Below are 20,389 nucleotides of genomic sequence, written 5' to 3'. Positions count from 1 at the left end.
GCTGTCCGAAACATGTGTGGTACATGCCTGTCAAATCGTATGGATTTTCCTTCTTTGACATTTAGCTCCCCTATCCTCGCCAGCAAAAGATGTTCCGGACAGCGACGACAGCGACAATCTTTATCTAGTAACTAAAATATCTTTTCTTGAAGCACATAAGTGATCATGTAGTTGTGACACTTCTTTCGCTTAGAGGACCCAGGGGGCCCTAATGAAAATGGCATGAAAAACCATATCAACGGTTTACGTTACATGGACCAAAACAACAACTCCGGGCCATTGAAAGTTCTACACATACAAGAAGTGAATGGACCGCTGCTGCAGGATCCATTCCTGTTCCGCCTCTCCACCATGTCATTCCTCTGAGGAGCGATAGAAGAAGCCAACAACGAGACGAGAACCGTGGAGCGAGTTACGCTCTTAAAGTACGGAGTCAAAGCCTGTTCCAAGTAACATTTTTAGTTTTATAACGGTCATGAAAACCAATTATTGCTCTTCATTACTTCTATAAAACCAGCATTAAACCAAAATGTTCCTAGGGCAGAGCTTGCTGAAGATAGACCGTTGGAAATACGTTTGAGTAACCAGTCATGGTCGTCGAGCAGCCGCAGCTGAATTCGACCAGGCGCGTGGTGACGAATACCGACGCCGCATCCCTGACAAATGACTACCTCCTCTGCCAGCCACTATCCAGGAGGTACGGTATTTACATCGGATTCAAAAAAGATGGCCGGAAGGTAAATTGATGAATACGCCTACCATAATCCTTACCCGCTCCAGTACGTTCATTCCGGCATACATCAAATTCGATAGGTACCGGTGCAAGAATAGGAACTATTACCCGAACCTTCACGATCAGGAGGTGTTCCAGTGCCGTCCAACTATGTGGCAATTTCCTCAAAATCCATCCCGTTCATACCGCTATGTGTACCGATGAAGCCACTAACGCTTCGAAAAACCGATCCAAATATCATAATCGCGCCTACTGCTAGACAGCGCTCTTATCGGCTGTACAAAAAGTGGATGTTTGACTTTGCTGATAAATAAAACCCGTCACTTTTAAAAATGTACTCAAGAACAAAGTTTGCAAGACTGGCTTCATTTTATATTGAACAGATACTCAAAACAACTAGCTTAAAACGTATCAAACTTTTGCATAAGCAGCCATTTCTCGCTTAACTTTTCAAAAGGACCTAAGTAACATTTTTTTCATGAAATAATTTGAATACTACAATCAAAAGCTTTCACGTTGTTCTGTTGATTGCAGTAGGGGAAGTGTACCTGTTTTGGCCACCTTAGTGCCTAATGTGGCCAACCCTGAAAAATACATATTTTTCCAAAATAATCGCATGCATTATGATCCAACTTCTGGCTGTTGTCAAAGTATTTTGAAGCAGGTTATAAAATCCGAATACTGTATTATTTCAAATATGGAATTATTAGCGCACTCCATGCCTTGATTAAACCCATCAATGTAATAACATTAAAGCCATGTGATGTTTGCATTATTTGTCACGATGAAATACTTCTTGAAGTCGTTTTTTAACTATAAATGTTACTCTCGGAACAATTGGCTTCATATGAGATCAATTGGCATTTATGATTCATACATTTATGACTTCATAAAGAGTCTTATAGAATACGTGAAATACAAACACGGCATACAATGTGCCCACACATCATCTATTTATCGACTTCAAAGCCGCATATGATACAATCGATCGGGACCAGCTATGGCAGCTAATGCACGAAAACGGATTTCCGGATAAACTGATACGGTTGATCGAGGCGACGATGGATCGGGTGATGTGCGTAGTTCGAGTTTCAGGGGCATTCTCGAGTCCCTTCGAAACCCGTAGAGGGTTATGGCAAGGTGATGGTCTTTCGTGTCTGCTATTCAACATCGCTTTGGAGGGAGTAATACGAAGGGCAGAGATTGACACGAGTGGTACGATTTTCAATAAGTCCGTCCAGTTATTTGGTTTCGCCAACGACATTGATATCATGGCACGTAACTTTGAGAGGATGGAGGAAGCCTACATCAGACTGAAAAGCGAAGCTAAACGGATTGGACTAGTCATCAACACGTCGAAGACGAAGTACATGATAGGAAGAGGCTCAAGAGAGGTCAATGTGAGCCACCCACCACGAGTTTCTATCGGTGGTGACGAAATCGAGGTGGTTGAAGAATTCGTGTACTTGGGCTCACTGGTGACCGCCGATAACGATACCAGCAGAGAAATTCGGAGACGCATAGTGGCTGGAAATCGTACGTACTTTGGACTCCGCAAGACGCTTCGATCGAATAGAGTTCGCCGCCGTACCAAACTGACTATCTACAAAACGCTTATAAGACCGGTAGTTCTCTACGGACACGAGACCTGGACGATGCTCGTGGAGGACCAACGCGCACTGGGAGTTTTCGAAAGGAAAGTGTTGCGTATCATCTATGGTGGGTTGCAGATGGCGGACGGTACGTGGAGGAGGCGAATGAACCACGAGTTGCATCAGCTGTTGGGAGAACCATCCATCGTTCACACCGCGAAAATCGGAAGACTGCGGTGGGCCGGGCACGTAGCCAGAATGTCGGACAGTAATCCGGTGAAAATGGTTCTCGACAACGATCCGACGGGAACAAGAAGGCGAGGTGCACAGCGGGCAAGGTGGATCGATCAGGTGGAGGACGACTTGCGGACCCTCCACGCAAAAAAAAAGCGTTCATGAATTCGTGAACTAACAAGTTCACGGTGTATTTTTTCGTGAACAACAGCCACGGATTCGGGAACAAAGTCACGTTTTCTGGAACGTTCTGGAAAACGTGGCTGGTGTTCCCGAATCCATGAATTAAATCACGGTGTATTTTTGCTGGTTCACGAATTCGGGAACGCTTTTTTTTGCGTGTCCGCAGACTGCTTGGTTGGCGAAGTGCAGCCATGAACCGAGCTGAATGGAGAAGTCTTTTATGTGCAGCACAGGCCACTCCGGCCTTAGTCTGATGATAAATAAAACAAACACGGCACTTCTGATTGAATGAAAAAAAAACAAAAATAATTGAGCAGTGAAGTAGTAATAGCAGTACACATAATTATCACATAGTCTTGAAATATTCTCATGCTGCTTGCTTACTCACAGTATGCATGCTTACACATTTTCAACTGCATCAATCATCTGGAATGCGAAATATGCTTTTCGGAAATCACGAGTTGACAAATTGTAAAGAGACTAATGGACGAAATAAGACGGTGCGTAGACCCAGCAGTCACTTGAAACCGTACACCTTTCATTAATGGTGGCACGGAAATGCACATTTATAGTCTCCGACCGATTGACGATGACGCCATAAGTGATATCTAGAGAAGAATTTTATATTCTACTTACGTGTTTTAAATGATCAATCGGAATTCTCAATTTGTAAATTCCATCCATGCCGTTTGTTTATCACTTTTTTTGAACTGTCAAATTCTTTTTTATTATGGCCATCATATATGTTGAAAAATGACCAATTGGCATTTGTAACAGTCAGTCGATCTAGTACATAAGAAATTCAGCACGTAAATCAGGTTAATAAATGTAACATTACGATTTTATAGTTGATTTCATCGAAGCAAAAAATTTAAACAAATTTATCTAAAAAAATCGTCTCGGATGCCATCGCCATATTTTTTTTCACTACACATCAGTAGGAACTTTAATCGAAATATGTATTTATACTGCATTACAGCCATATTTATATGCAATGTTATATAGAAGAATCAGTTACGAACAATAAAATAAATAAATAATAAAAATTTAGCAAAAAAGTGAAAAACCAACATAATTTTTTTTCGAAAAATAATTGTAAAAACGGGGTTTACTGAGAGCGCATTATTTATATAGGGGTTTTACATAACACAATAAATCTCATTCGGCACCAAAAATTAATGCACTATACACCGACTCTGCCCTAATTATTTTTATCGATTAATAAATATTTCATCAGAATGTTTGATTTACCGTTTCCGTTTTTTTTACCGTTTCAAATACAATCTTTAATTTATTTGGTTGAGACTGAACGTATTTTATGAATCCATGAGATTGTTCGAATAAAGTTATTTCCAGATAATTCCGCTGGCATCGAGATTAAATGGCTTAGAAATGGTTTTAAATGATGCTAATTTTCTTTTATAGTAGTTTGCAAATAGATTTCGAAAGGTTTTTAATGCCGAGTTCGTCTTCATGTTTTGTCGATATTTCGGTCTTGAAGTCCGTCTTTTATTTACCCTTCAAAATCATTGCAAGGGTGGGCCAACTAGGCAGATACTACTCTTCAAGAGGTTTTGTTGTAAGCGATGAAGTAGAAAATGTCTTGACTAGAGTTTTATTGTTGTAGGATTAAAATACTCTTGTAGTAAATCATAAAACTCAAAATGTTACTTGGGTTATTTTGGAAATGCTCATAAATTTGCGTAGCAATAATCCCAATAGAATGTAGCCATTTCCCATTTGCATGGATCAACACAATTCCTGATTATTGTGTCCCTCCGGAAGACCCGGAACATCCGTAGAAGTGGTCAATTCATTGAACTCATCCTAGAAGAGCGCGGTTTTTTCCAAAGCTTTTCATTATCGAACGCTGAGTAACAAATGATTATAATCATCCATTTTGGTGGACCTGGTTGGCCACCGGAGGACCTCCGAAAGATCCGGAACGTCCGTAAAAGTGATCATTTTTTTAAACTTATCATAAAAGGGTGCGGTTTTTTTCCAAAGCTTTTCATTATCGAACGCTGAGGAACAAATGATTATGGTGACCCATTGTTATAGACCTGAGTGGCCACCGGAGTTCCTCCTGAAGATCCGTAACTTCCATGAAAATGGTCAATTCATGGAACTCATCCTAGAAGTGCACGTTTTTTTCACAAAACTTTTCATTACCGTACTTTGAATAACAAATGATTGTGGTGACCTACTTTAGTGGACCTGGGTGGCCACCGGAGGCGCTCCAGAAGATCCGGAACGTCCGTAAAAATGGTCAATTTATGAAACACATCATAGAAGAGCGCGGTTTTTTCCAAAGCTTTTCCTTATAGTACTTTGAGTAACAAATGATTGTGGTGACCTATTTTGGTGGACCTGGGTGGCCACCGGAGGTGCTCCAGAAGATCCGGAACGTCCGTAAAAATGGTCATTTCATGAAACTTATCAAAAAAGGGTGCGGTTTTTTTCCAAAGCTTTTGATTATCGAACACTAAGTAACAAATGATTATGCTGACCCATTTTGATGGACCTGAGTGGCCACTGGAGGTCCTCTAGAAGATCCGGAACATCCATAAAAGTGGTCATTTCATAAAACTCACTATACAATAGCTGAATCTCCGAACGCTGAGTAATACATGATCATGATGACCCTTTTTGAAGGACCTGGGTGACTCATCATGGAAGAGTGCAATTTTTAGAAAGCTACTCTGAGTAACAAAAAACGTGGTGACCCATTTAAATGTACTTGAGTTGCCACCAGAGGTCCTTTCTAAGATCGGGAACATCCATAGAAATGTTCATTCTATGCAACTCACCATAGAAGAACGCGGCTTTTCCAAAGCTTTTCATTAACATTCTATGAGTTATAGAAAGTTATCGTTACCCATTCTTATGGACCTGAGCGGCCACTTCTTTATGAATAATGCCCGTGATATTCCTAAAAGCTGCAAACTAACGAATCTCGAATCAAAGGAGCAAAAAATTTGTTTTACAAAAAATCTATTATCGCAATCTGAGCAAGACATTTTTGTCGTGACCCTCAGTTATGGACTTGAATGGCCAGTGAAGGCCCTCTCGTGATCCATACACATGACTTAAGTGATCACTGGATGTCCTCCTAAAGTTCCTACGGATTGGTCAACACTTGATATTTATCCTACTAGAACACGATCTTTTGAAAGTGTTTGTTATTCTACTTATTGATCATCTCATGAAGGTTGTTGTGATGCTTTCTGCGGGGGCCCCCTTTCCCGTGCGGTAAGATTCGCAACTACAAAGCAAGATCATGCTGAGGGTAGCGGGTTTCGATTCCCGGTTCGGCCTAGGAAATTTTTAAGTTGGAAATTTTCTCGACTTCTCTGGGCATAAAAGTTTCATCATGTTATCCTAATAATACAGTATCGACCCGGTTTTGTCACTTCGCGATTTTGTCTATACCCTCGATTTTCTCTCGTTTTCGACCCGATTTTATCACATTTCCGACCTGATATTGTCACCTTAACAATTTGAGAAAATTTCAGGTGCTCTTTTATCATAGTTGAACCTTTTGCTGCCATTATAGACCCCTGTTAATAAAAATTTAAAATTATAAGAATGGTTTTTATGGTCCATCATCTTGCAAGAAATTTTTGACCAAAAGTTGTCAAAAGATTCAACCAAAGTAAATTTTTATTTTAAGTTAAACTTTCATGAGAAGATGATTTATGACTGAATATCGACTCATGGAAGCAAATTTTATCATACTGGAAAATATTTTCTGGGTTAATGTGATTGTCCTCCCAAAAAAAATAGTGTTATCATAATTTTTATGAATTGACTATAATTACAGATTTTTGATATTGCGGAATTTCATTGGTGACTGCACACGTTCTTGAGAATGGGTTACAACGAACATTCATTACTCAGGATACGAAAATAGGAAAACTATGACAAGTTTCATGAATTGACCAATTTTACGGATGATCTGAATGTACTTGAAGACATACAGTGGGCAATCCATGCGAATTGGTTACGATCATTTGTTTCTAAAATTAGGAAAATAAAAAGGTTTAGAAGAATCGTGTGCTTCATCATCTCTTATATGGCGTGTTTTATGAATTGATCACTTTTACGTGTGATACGGATCTTCCGGAGGGCCTTTGGTTGCTACTCACATCCGTGAGAAAAGGTTACGGCAATAATTTCATGTTCAGAGTACGACAAGGAAATTAAAAAAAAATAAGCTCTTCTAGTATGTATTACATCAATTAACCACTTTAACCGATGTTCCGTATCTTCCGTAAGACCTCCGATAGTCACTTTGGTAAATAAGAACGGGTCACGACATTCCTTCGTGTCTTATTTTATTATTCAGAGTACGACAATGAAGAGCTAGGAAGGAACTGTGCACTTTTATGATAAGTTTCATGAATTGATCTCTTTTACGGACCTCTTTTACGGATCTACTGGAGGACCTCCGGTGGCCGCTCAGGTCTATCACACGGGGTCACCATAACCATTTGTGTGATTGATTCGCACTCTAGACAATCCGCTCAGCCCGTTGTTGGGGCATATAGTGCGATCCTATCGTTTAATAAACAACGTGCACTCGCTTGACTATGGATATACAACAGTAAAGCACATGTGGAGATTGGACAAATCAAGCACCCGAAAGATATTCAATTTGCAAAAAGGGCTAACCGCGGTAGAGGTTGGTACTCGGATTCTGATGGCTTTACGCAAAAGTGACCTTTAAGTGGTCTTGTTGTGTAGGTGTTATCACGCCTATCTAGAGAGTAGGAGGTTGAGGTTCGAGTCCCTCCAAGACACGTGGATTCTTTTTCGCAAATTTCATATCAATTTGTCCATTTCATGTCGCATATGCACAGCCAAGATATTTAACAAAAAAAATGATTTCCGTACGACCGAGTTGCCGAATAATATGCAATTAATCATAATCATTTGTTACTCAGCGTTTGAAAATGAAAAGATTCGAAAAAACGCACTCTTCTATGATAAGTTTGATTAATTGACCACTTTTACAGACGTTCCTGATCTTCTGGGGAAGCTCCGGTAGCCACTCAGATCTGAAGGAACTCCGGTGGCCATTCAGGTCCATCAAAATGGCCAGCGTTCGACAATTAAAAACAAACGCACTTTTCTAGCATGAGTTTCATGAATTAACCACTTCTACGGACGTTCCGGATCTTCTGGAGCACCTCCGGTGGCCACCCAGGTCCACCAAAATGGGTCACCACAATCATTTGTTACTCAAAGTACTATAAAAAAAGCTTTGGAAAAACTGTGCTCTTCTATGATGTGTTTGATAAATTTACTTTTACGGACGTTCCGGATCTTCTGAGCACCTCCGGTTGCTACCCAGTTCCACCAAAATAGGTCACCACAATCATTTGTTACTCAAAGTTCGATAATGAAAAGCTTTGGAAAAAACCGCGCTCTTCTATAATGCGTTTCATGAGTTGACTTTTACGGACGTTCCGGATCATCCGGAGGACCTCCGGTGGCCACCCAGTTCCACCAAAATGGGTCACCACAATCATTTGTTACTCAAATTACGATAATCAAAAGCTTTGTGAAAACTGCACTCTTCTAGGATGAGTTCTATGAATTGACCACTTCTACGGATGTTCCGGGTCTTCCGGAGGGACACCGGACCGTGAAATAACCAGGAACTGTGTTGATCCATGGAAATGGACAATGGCTACATTCTATTAGGATTATTGCTACGCAAATTAATGAGCATTTCCAAAATCACCCTTCGAAAGGCAAGAAATCACGCCAAAAATTGGCCTAAGAATCTATGTTCCTTCAACATCGATTCCTGGGAACCAGAATGGCGAAAGTGCAAAAATCTGTCCTTAACAACATCCGTGGAATCCATACCTTCAATTTGGTTCCAAAAGATTGAGAATCGGTTTGAAAATGAACTTTTGGGAGCGAATTCAATTTGGGGTCATTTTTGACCCGCTAATGCACAAAGTGTCACTTTTTTCTAATGCACTAGGAAGGTTAAAGGAATGCATCATGTCTGAGTTTATTATGCGTTTCATTCATTTGCCAAAAAATCATTTCGCTCTAGAAAGCGATTAAAATCAATTTGGCAGCAGTTTATTGTTTACAATCGCAAGAGCATCCATTGCCCTATGCGGCGAACGCCATTTTTTAATAAGGGAGAATAAAAGAAACCCACGATGATTCGACTCAGCTATGAGGTGCTGAAATAGGTGCGTTTCAACTGAATCCTTCATAAGTTTTGAGATTTTTTGTTTTACCCAACACTGCTTCTAACCCGTCTGACCGATTTGGACTCCCAACAAAATACGCCGATTAGATGAGGTCATACGATCTCCTGCCTGAAGCCCAAGAAAAGTACTGGGATCAGAGGGAAAAAGTAAGTAGTTAAAAAGCTCGTTTTGCATTTCTGCACTACCCAGCCAAACGCATCAAGGTCTTTTATTATCACATTCGGTAAGGCAGCCTAATAAAATATCAATAAAAAAATATGAATTAGCAATAAAAAAAGTCAAAACAGCCAATAAAAGAAGCGAAGGTGTGCCAATAAAAAAATGCCAAATCGCACTAAAAATGAAGAAAATAGCAATAAAAAAGTGCAAAAGTGCTTTTATTAACTCTTTAATAACCGGTGAAACTGAAGAAAAAGACAACAGTAAACCGCATAAATGCAATCAAAAATACATATTTTCACATCAAATAAAGCCATTTTGGCACTAAACAAAACACAAGTAGCAATAAAATTTGCTATATTTTCCACTAGAAATAGAATAATTAGCAATATACTAATGATTAGTAGCAATGGAAATAACTCAAAGTGTTCTTTGTTTCGAGCGTATTTTATTGTCATTTGAGTTGAAAACTCTGTGATTTTGTAAAACAAATCCAACTAAATACACCAAAATAGCAATAAAAATTCAAATGTCCTAAGGAAAATTATGAAAAATTATTATAGCAAATGAAAATGTATCATTTAAAAAGATGTTATGTGCCCATAAAAATAAAATAATGTGCATGCAAAAAAATGAAAAATAGCAATAATTAATCCATAATCTAAAGTATTCATGCCAATAGAAAAATCCTACATGCACAAGAATTATCAGTTAGAGAGCCATTAAATAATATTACTTTTCCAACGAAATGTGTCTCGGCTAGAACAAAAATTGTCGATAAAGAAGAGTATACCTTAAAAAGAGATCAATGGCTGACATAGAAAAAAAATAAATGTAATACCCACATTAAATAACCTAGTATTCATGTGTGTGTGTGTGTCATCCTCTATCCCTCACCCAGCTGGGAGTGTTGGTCAAGTAGTACTACGAATAATTTGATCATATCTCATGCTCCGTAATGGTGCCCTTTATGTTACGAAGACTAGTACTACAAAAAGGATTTACCCCTGAAGCAAGTTAAGTTGCTTCAAGAAGTGTAGGGAACGGAATGTACTAGTTATTCATAACAGGTACAGCAAAACTTCACAAGGACGCCCTTATTCGTATTAACTACTCAGGGAATAGAAGGTCAAGAAGAGCCACCGTTGCTAACTAAAGCGTGAACCGGATACCTGGGACTCCCACAATATCCGCGGCGATAGTAACAAACGATGCCCTGTACGTATTTAGTGTTCAATTTTCATTTTTTTAATTTATAAGGAAATGATCAGAGGGGGGACAACGATTTTTTTTCATATGGATTTTGGCAAGTATGACAGTCACCTCTTATTTGGTGCATAAATTTATACTCCAATGTCAAAATGCTCCTATACTTTCACGTATTGGCGGGGTATTCGTGAACATTTGTATTGTTTACCATTTTTATAAGAGAGAGTGGTGTCGAACGCATATATCAAATTAAAGAATGATACGATAAAAAAATATACAAAATGCGTTAACATTACATTTATCGTTTCCATTCTTGACCGAAATATGCTGATAAATAATTATGTGCTGACAAGAAGCTCCATACTGGGGAGAAACACACGTTACTGCCATTTTCGAATCCTCTGTGCGTTTTACAACATTCTCACTAACGGTATTGTTTATATGCTATAGACGATGCCGTTGTGGTGGTGCCGGAATCATTGACTCGATTAGTGGCAACCAAAATCTGACACCTTGACACCCGCCTGGAAATGATAGAAAGAAAGCAAATATTTGGAACGTGCTCACCAGTTTCCGAGACGATGACTTGATAACAAAGCGTTTAATTTCGAGAAATCAGACCCTAGATGCCTTTCGCTATTCTGATTTCTGTGATCTAGTCTTCTAGTGTGCCGTTGTAAGCGCGTTCAAAGTGGGTGTTTCATGATATGATCCTCTCCTAGTCGATTTAGAGAACACATATTAAAGTAAAATTATAAAATTGAAAAGGAAAAGAATTCGAGGAAATCAAACGATTTGGAGCATGATTGGAAATGTTGAAATGTAAAATAAGGAATGAAGAGGAACAGAATATCAAATTATAACAAAACGAAAAGCTTCTCTGTTAGCTTCCTCAGAAAATCTTGATATCTTCGTCTGCAGCGGGTTGAAGTTCACCGATTTGTAGCTTCAGTGTCCTTTTTTTTCTTTGCATAACAAAAATGCTGGAGGCAATAAATGACGCACCGAAAACCAAACACGTCTTGATTTGAGCACCTTGATTTTTCGTGGATTTCTCGTTTATCTTTAAAGGCTAATTCTAGAGAAAAGATTGATGGGTGAAAAATCAACATAAACAACAAAAAAAGGTTTCTCTCTTGGCCCGAAAAACGCTTCATTAAATAACCTAGTATTCATTCATGCATTTAGCCAAGACACCAACCTTGTATGATTCGTTACACAAATTTCTTCATAACTTTTGAACGTAATAGCCGGTCGTTAACAATTTCAATAGTGATCAACTAGCCCTTTCCCTGATCAAGGATTACTTTCATGGACAGACAGGCATTTCTTCAAATCGTCTCCGAGCCTTTTATAAAAATTTCAGTTTTGGAGTGAAATGAAAGTCTTTCTGTACAGCCCAGATTCAATAGAATTAACTTACACGCTTTTGGAAAATAAATAAATAAATCAAAATCAGCTGGGTTTGAATCCTTAGTGTAACGTAGCATTAAACGATAATATTTGAAAAATTATCGATATAGATCTTCTGATAATAATAAAACTAGATCCAGCTATAAATTACTTACATTAAAAAAGAATCGAATATGTTGAAAGACAATGTGACACGAATGCGAAAATGAATGAAAAGCAATTTTATTTTCAGAAGAGATACTTCATTTTATTTGTTTATCAGTATGTCTGGAAGATTAGTTACAGAAATCTGGTGCCGGTACTTGCATCCGAATATAATATTTACCAGACACCGTTTTCCAGAACAATAAATTATCGATTATGAATAAATTTTATTAGTATTAGAATATTTCTGAAAAATAAATAAATGTAAAAGTGAAAAAATGCAAATTAGCAGGATTTGGGTAACACTTTCATATTTTCGATTAGTTTTATATAGGGTTACTGCTTCGTAATTCATATCATAGCTGCCATGTATATAAAAACAAAGCAATTAAAAGGTATATGCTTCGTTTCTTGTTTTTTTTAGGAGTGAGCACCCATGTATGCAAGAAGATGCGACGAGATTGGTGCTGTATTTCTTATTTTACGACGAGATGAATATATTTTCAGTGAGATGGAAATGGTTCCCCTATAATTGTCTTGTAGTATGACCAATTAGATTTGATTTGTAGTGTGAATTTTGATAACAAGTTCAGTCTTTCACAATAATTAATCAAATTAAATAGTAACGCATGCATATGGGAGTGCAAATATAGCTGATCAACAACCAAAAAATCTCATTTACTCTTACTCAGTGAATCAGAATTTGTTGGATCATAGTTTGGAAATATGTACTTACATTATAGTCATTGCTTAAGCTCTCGTCCTCAACCAGTCAGGTAACTGACCTTAGCTAAACTAAAATCATTGTGGCAACTCTGTGTGCGGCAGGAGAACTATGCTATTAGCGCGCTGAGAGTTGTTAGACCACTGATATAGTCGCTGATTTGTGAATGACGAGTCACTGAGTGATTATTACAGCGAGCGTGACTATGATTGCAGCATTAAGAACCTCACAATTCCAACAAAACCGATATACTACTAATTTTCAATAAGCCAGTAATGAGTAAACTGAGAGGATATTACGAAAAACAAATTACTACATAAAAGACATAGTATTTTAAATTAAAGAAACTACCAATGAGCTGCGTATAGAACCATATCAGTTTATTCCTTATTGTCTTATCGAATTAAATCCATCTGATATCTAAATGTACTAAAAGTTGAGCTACCATATTTTGAAGTTTAAAAATCTCTCAATTTTTGGTACATTTTATATATTTTTCTAAGATAACTTGGATGATACGTTTCTTGTAACATTCATACTTTTGCACCGCCATGTACTTGCTTTACTACTGTCTATAATGGCATATAAGTCACATAAGAATAAAAAAACTCAGCAGAGAAGGGACTGATATGCTATCATAGGCAGACTATTTCTATTCGACGGTTTCCCTAGGAAAATTGGAAATGTATGGATAATCATTAAAAATATAGATGATTACACTTTATCTACGTTTAAGAATTTTCCCAATAAGCATTATTCAATACTGTATTATTTTGATAACTTTTTTCTTGCCAGTTAACTCCTTATCGTTCTAGTACTTACGAACTTTGTTCCGAATCGCAGCTCATAGCCTAACCGGCCTGACCGCACTCGCCGTATTGATGAGCTTCTATTGAAGAAATTTGTTGGCACCATTGTTGGAGTTCCATCAATCCGAAAACGATGGTAATGGGCAAGCCCCGTACCCCATCACCGGGGATGTGTTGGTCCGGCGGTAAAAACATCCTGTACAACGTAAAACAAAATTATAATCGAGGTTAATATAAGATATTTGATCCTACCTACCTACTTGGGAAACTTCGCTGGTCGGCCATATCCTTGCTGGTAGTTTCGGACAGTTTTGTTGGTTCGCTCTCTGGGAACCACTCGGACGTGACCTTGACGTAAATTGAAGGTTAGTAGGTATGATTATTTCATCACTATTGTAAATTACCTGATAAGATGGTATTCCTTACATTTGTCGTATCCGAGCATACGACAATTCCGGTGTCCTTCCATTATCTGTCCGCCTGCAGCCCAGTAAAACCGTAAAACTCTACCCGAACAAATTAATTTTCATTCGCGTTATTGTTGGGCTGTAAAACTAATATGGCAGCTCAACTAAGCAAGAAAACTGTGCGTGGCGTGCGAGAGTATACAAGTAGTGTGTGTCAATGAGCGTAACTTGCTTTTGACATCTGTGTATGTCATCATTCTGTCATGATGATTAGAGATGGGCGCTTTCCCAATATTTAACAACCAGAGTAACATTTGTAAAGCTCTATCATTAAAAAATATTATTTCAAGCTCTATCTAGAATAAGGGCGAATGTCGCAAGAGAGGATTCTCTTCGTCGACTTCTCATCTTTTAATAAAAGTAACAAGCAGTGGATTTATTTGTGGTTTATCACCTCAGCACGATAGAAAATAATGCGAACTTGCATTTTGTCACTTTTATTTAAAAGAGGGGAAGTTGACGAAAAGAATTCTCTCTTGCGACATTCGCCCTTTTACCAGATAGAGCTTGATTTATCCGGTACTTATACACTGAGCTTAGTTACCATCTAGATTTTATGTGCAGCGCACATATATTTTTGCAATCAAGCTTTGCAAATAATGTTTATTGGTCATGCACATAAAACTTGAAAATTTGGTGCCTCTTAAATTTTATGTGCAACGCACTCAAAAAAAATGAATGCACATCAAATACAATTTATTTAGCTTTTCTAATGTTTTTTAAATGCAGCCGCAAGTATTATTCGTGTGCCAGCTTTATAAACGAAATGAATTCTGTTTAGCTTATTTCTCGATTATAAAAAAAATACAAAAACAAAATGTATTCAAATAAGTCTTGTTTATTTTCCACTAGAAGAAAAACCGTTGATACAGATAGGTACTTACAATGTAGCACTAACAACAGAACAAGAAAAAAATTGCCTGTAGTTCTGGGCACTTCGAAGCATCCCTTGTTGTTCCAGACGGTGGATAGTACCCACTGTTTGAATGTGGATGTGGGTAATGTTGCCATGGCTGAATGGGAATCGGTGGAGTATCGTTGTTTTCTACGGCGGATTGTGGATATTCGGCCTTTTCCCGAATTCAATGTAATGTTGACGATGATTCGCTAGGTGGCAACTTCGGCAGGCTGTCTTAAAGTGACACGGCGTTTGGTTGTTGGTATAGTTCCAGCAGCTGATCACAGATATTGGAATTGCCATGATCACGTCCTTAACGGACATATCCAACCACTTTAAATAACCAGACTGCTTCATGATTTGATCCGAAACCGTGAATTTGCGAGGTAGATGACCAAGGTAGGACGATAATTTCTGGTTCTCACAGCAGTAAAAATAACTCCGACCGATCTGCTTTTTCTTGTCATGTATTCAGTAGCGCTAGTGTTTATTGTGCAATGGCGGATCAGCAGAGAAGCTGTTTTGATATTTCCACTCAGTGTTTTTTTTTTCAATCTTGATGGTAAGTATCCAGTTTTCCGCGAGCGGTAATGGCCGCCAGCTTGCCTGCGGGTTAGTCTTTGATTTGACATTTCTGGAGTCAACTGCACCCACCGCTCCGAGCATTCTGACCAATGTGGCATAAAAGAAGGTGCTGATTAAGTGGATTCAAGCCTTTTTATATGCTACATTGATCAAAATTCTCGAACGGTGGGTGCAGTTGACCTCCAGAAATGTCAAATCAGAGACTAACCCGCAGGTAAGCTGGCGGCCATTACCGCTCGCGGAAAACTGGATAGAAAATACTTCATTATTTTTTAATTATATAAATAATGTTTACGGTCCATAATATTAATATTTTGTATATAGTACACAGCTACTTTATTTTACCGGAGTCGGTATAATTTTACTGAGTTTTTGTACTACGGATCACCCAGTAATTTCAACAGCAATATTTTACATTACCGAGTTTTCAGCATGAACGAGAAATGTCAAATAAACATTAAAATCGGTAATGAAGGATGTTTGTTTATATGCAAATAATTGAGTTAGTCAGTAAATGAGGATTTATTTTTGGAAAATATTTTACCGACTGGACAGTATATCTAATCAATAAATACCTTTGCATGAAATATAAAACCTATTCAAATTACGATAATTTACGCGGCATTTGACATTATAAAGAGTTGTTTGATGTCAATGTTCACTCATCGTATTTTCATATAACTTCTTCTTGTCATTTTTTACGTGAAATACCTCGTAAATTATCCTAATCTGAACAGGCTGTAAGTATGAAGAAATGAGACTTGCGCCGGTTATATTTTTTTTATTGTCAGACAGGGATTGAATCCTAGGCCATATAAGAGAAAATCTGTCTTTTATTAACATCATCCTTAGCACATCGCCAAATCACAACACACCGACATCATCCTTAGCACACCGACCTTACCACCGTCACACCTTCGGTTCTGAGCATACCGTGAAAAACGTTTTTCGCAAACTAGTTACGATAATTCAAGGGGCTATTCTCCATGACAAATTCTTTCAAGAACAAAGTTCCCAGAGGTAGGAGGCACCTCGGGAGGCACCGGTTCCCACTTGTTTTACGCACAGCTGTGCGATCTGTGGCTGAAAAGTTCACTTTTTGAAACGCGTCAACCAACACGACGGAAATAATTTTCAAAATGGAAGCTCAACCGAAAAAAAAAGAATCGAGAAAACAACATCGGTCATTTTTTAATGGCTATTCGGTAAATTTGGTATAGATTTGTACCGATTTTTTGTGCTGTTCAGTAATTTATGGATTAAATGATTTGTTCAGTAAAAATAAGTGAACGTCAGAATAATAAAGATAATTTTTTACCGAAACTCGGGAATTTATTACTGACAGTTATTTGTGATCAACTAAAAAACTAATATTTCGGTAAAAACAAAATTTTGCAGTAGAAACTCGGCAAACAAAACACCGAACATTGAAATACTGATTAAGTGTAAATCATCACCGACGCTTGGATTTCTGCTGGACAGGAGCCCTCTTTTTCGGAACACGTCGGAGGTTATATTGTAGATCCAGTTGAAAACCGAACTGAGCTCTCGCGACAATCGCATTTTCTCCCATTTCCGGATGTCGCGACTGCATCCCGAATGGTGCGCATTTATGCCATAGCCGTGCGCCATCATGCGCACCACTAAATCAGTCATTGATCTAAGTGAAACTCAATAGCGTTTAATAATAAGATATATTTCGCCTTATGAATGCCTAATTTTGTAAAACTAATCTTGTAATAAGTAAAAACTTATACATTGCATTAGTGATATACATTCAAAAACTTATACTTTTCATAAACTTATGAATTTTATTAGCTGTTTGGTATGGGATCATTCATTGGGTGGCATAATAAAGTGCATTAGTATTTTCGAATAGGTTTTTGCCATAACTTATAAGGTTTTTTCTTAACGTGTACATCAGAGAACCATGTTGACGTACTATATCCATGGTGTTGATACAATAAGCCATTTTATAGAAAGCTCAAATGACAGGAGACCTAACACTAATATTTACATTTTACAAGGCACATTTGCAAAAATGAAATGAAATGATGATGATGATGACGAAATGATGATGGTTTGCATGCAAATTTACCAAAACAAAGACCGAGCCGTTCACTCAAAATTTCGATCAGCTGTTTGGATCTGTCTCATGAAATGGCTTATATGTGCATTGGCAACCATCTAGAAACAAAATACCGTATTCTATAGACGAATCCAAGTAAAAATAAGAAGGAAACACTCGACGGTGTTAACTTTGACAGATCCTACAGCACAGCATAGGGAGATCATTTTAAAATGCTTATAATAAATTCTAGACAAATTGTAATTAAAATCTGATTGATGTATGATACGGAAAAAGTTCCGAACTGTATGATAGATACATTTTTGGAAAATATTCAAAAACTTGAGATAAGCTTCCAGATATGTAATTCAAAACTTTTTCCGTACCGTACATCAATCAGATTTTAATTACAATTTGTCTAGAATTTATTATAAGCATTTTAAAATGATCTCCCTATGCTGTGCTGTAGGATCTGTCAAAGTTAACACCGTCGTGTGTTTTCTTCTTATTTTTACTTGGATTCGTCTATACCGTAGAGCATTAGGTATATACTTCAATTGTTTACACTGTTGATCCAATGATTTTCTCAGTGCTCAGTGACTCCGGTGTTTGTTTTCAGCGGGAAAGTTCTCTCTATCTTTTAACCCGGAGGCTATCTTGACGTCTACCTTCGCAGTTGAGCATGCGAGCGTAAGACCGCCGTCGTATTCTAGAAAAAGACAAGCGCGACAATATCCAGCATTTTACGTGCAGTAATGACCGCCACAATTCAATGATGTACTAGTAGGATGCAATCGATCTGACACTTGGCTTGTGTCGTTTGACATCGCAGCGATCATTCATTATTCATTGAATTATGATGATGGAAACTTATAGTTTTTGTGTCAAACGACATAAGCCAAACTTCAAACTTTTTTTAACCCCACCAAAAACTGATCTTGATTGTGGCAGCCATTAGCGTTCGTAGATTGTAACGTCGATTTTTTCAATCTGATAGCACTTTCACGCAAACCATAACCACAAACAGGTATGGTCAGGCTCTTACAACAGTGTTGGTTCGCGTGGGAGTGCTATCAGATTGGACAAATCTCGCTTAACTTTTCAAAAGGACCTAAGTAATTTTTTCCTATGAATTAATTTGAATACTGCAATCAATAGCTTTCATGTTGTTCTGTTGATTGCGCTATTCAAATAATTCATGAAAAAAATGTTACTTAAAATGTCCTTTGAAAAGTTTAGCGAGAAATCGACGTTTCAATCTTTGTTTACAAAATCACATATGCCCTTTTGAATAGGGCACTGCACGGAACCATCTCTTTCTCTTTCGTTCTTCATAAATTTTGACGTTTACTGGCCTTGTTGTTTTCTAACTTCTTTGCAGCGAGAAAGAGACAAAGCAGTCCGTGCAGTGCCCTATAAGTACCGGATAAATCAATCTCTATCTGGTAAAAGGGCGAATGTCGCAAGAGAGAATTCTTTTCGTCAACTTCCCCTCTTTTAAATAAAAGTGACAAAATGCAAGTTCGCATTATTTTCTATCGTGCTGAGGTGATAAACCACAAATAAATCCACTGCTTGTTACTTTTATTAAAGAGGGAAGTCGACGAAGAGAATCCTCTCTTGCGACATTCGCCCTTATTCTAGATAGAGCTTGAAATAATATTTTTTAATGATAGAGCTTTACAAATGTTACTCTGGTTGTTAAATATCGGGAAAGCGCCCATCTCTAATCATCATGACAGAATGATGACATACACAGATGTCAAAAGCAAGTTACGCTCATTGACACACACTAGTGCTGTCCAATGAGAGCTCGAAGTAGCTCGAAGTTTCTCCCTGTCCTGCTCATGCCCATTTGTTGACAAAAAAGAACGAGCAGGACGGGAACAACTTCGAGCTACTTCGAGCTGCTCATTGGACAGCACTACTACTTGTATACTCTCGCACGCCACGCACAGTTTTCTTGCTTAGTTGAGCTGCCATATTAGTTTTACAGCCCAACAATAACGCGAATAAAAATTAATTTGTTCGGGTAGAGTTTTACGGTTTTACTGGGCTGCAGGCGGACAGATAATGGAAGGACACCGGAATTGTCGTATGCTCGGATACGACAAATGTAAGGAATACCATCTTATCAGGTAATTTACAATAGTGATGAAATAATCATACCTACTAACCTTCAATTTACGTCAAGGTCACGTCCGAGTGGTTCCCAGAGAGCGAACCAACAAAACTGTCCGAAACTACCAGCAAGGATATGGCCGACCAGCGAAGTTTCCCAAGTAGGTAGGTAGGATCAAATATCTTATATTAACCTCGATTATAATTTTGTTTTACGTTGTACAGGATGTTTTTTACCGCCGGACCAACACATCCCCGGTGATGGGGTACGGGGCTTGCCCATTACCATCGTTTTCGGATTGATGGAACTCCAACAATGGTGCCAACAAATTTCTTCAATAGAAGCTCATCAATACGGCGAGTGCAGTCAGGCCGGTTAGGCTATGAGCTGGGATTCGGAACAAAGTCCGTAAGTACTAGAACAATAAGGAGTTAACCGGCAAGAGAAATGTTATCAAAATAATACAGTATTGAATAATGCTTATTGGGAAAAAATGCCGATTTAATTCTTAAACGTAGATAAAGTGTAATCATCTGTTTTTTTTTTAAATAATTATCCATACATTTCCAATTTTCCTAGGGAAATCGTCGAATAGAAATAGTCTGCCTATGATAGCATATCAGTCCCTTCTCTACTGAGTTTTTTTATTCTTATGTGACTTATATGCCATTATAGACAGTAGTAAAGCAAGTACATGGCGGTGCAAAAGTATGAATGTTACAAGAAACGTATCATCCAAGTTATTTTAGAAAAATATATAAAATGTACCAAAAATTGAGAGATTTTTTAAACTTCAAAATATGGTAGCTC

The 20,389-nt window shown here is 38.0% G+C and overlaps 2 protein-coding genes across 6 annotated transcripts in view; one reads left to right on the top strand and one right to left on the bottom strand.

The window, feature by feature from the left end:
• Positions 1 to 20,389, bottom strand: part of LOC134225215 (organic cation transporter protein-like) — an 86,271-nt gene that overhangs the window by 27,109 nt on the left and 38,773 nt on the right. The gene's annotated exons all lie outside the window — the stretch shown is intronic.
• The window catches only part of LOC134225216 (uncharacterized), a 50,143-nt gene continuing 49,144 nt past the window's right edge, over positions 19,391 to 20,389 (top strand). For 2 of the 4 annotated variants that reach the window (XR_009983195.1, XR_009983194.1), the window contains exons 1-3: positions 19,391 to 19,595; positions 19,652 to 19,743; positions 19,804 to 19,987. Coding sequence is in view for 2 of the 4 variants with exons in the window: in XM_062705093.1 (XP_062561077.1) it covers positions 19,531 to 19,595; positions 19,652 to 19,743; positions 19,804 to 19,958 (312 nt within the window). In the remaining 2 variants the exon portion in view is untranslated. Of the gene's footprint in view, positions 19,596 to 19,651; positions 19,744 to 19,803; positions 20,354 to 20,389 lie in introns of those variants that run through there. The other 2 variants (XM_062705094.1, XM_062705093.1) reach the window with 2 other exon arrangements.

This window comes from Armigeres subalbatus, chromosome 3 (genome assembly GCF_024139115.2).
Source record: "Armigeres subalbatus isolate Guangzhou_Male chromosome 3, GZ_Asu_2, whole genome shotgun sequence".
Lineage (NCBI taxonomy): Eukaryota > Metazoa > Arthropoda > Insecta > Diptera > Culicidae > Armigeres > Armigeres subalbatus.
The sequence above is the reverse complement of the archived record's forward strand: the minus strand, read 5'-3'. Positions and strand labels throughout refer to the sequence as shown.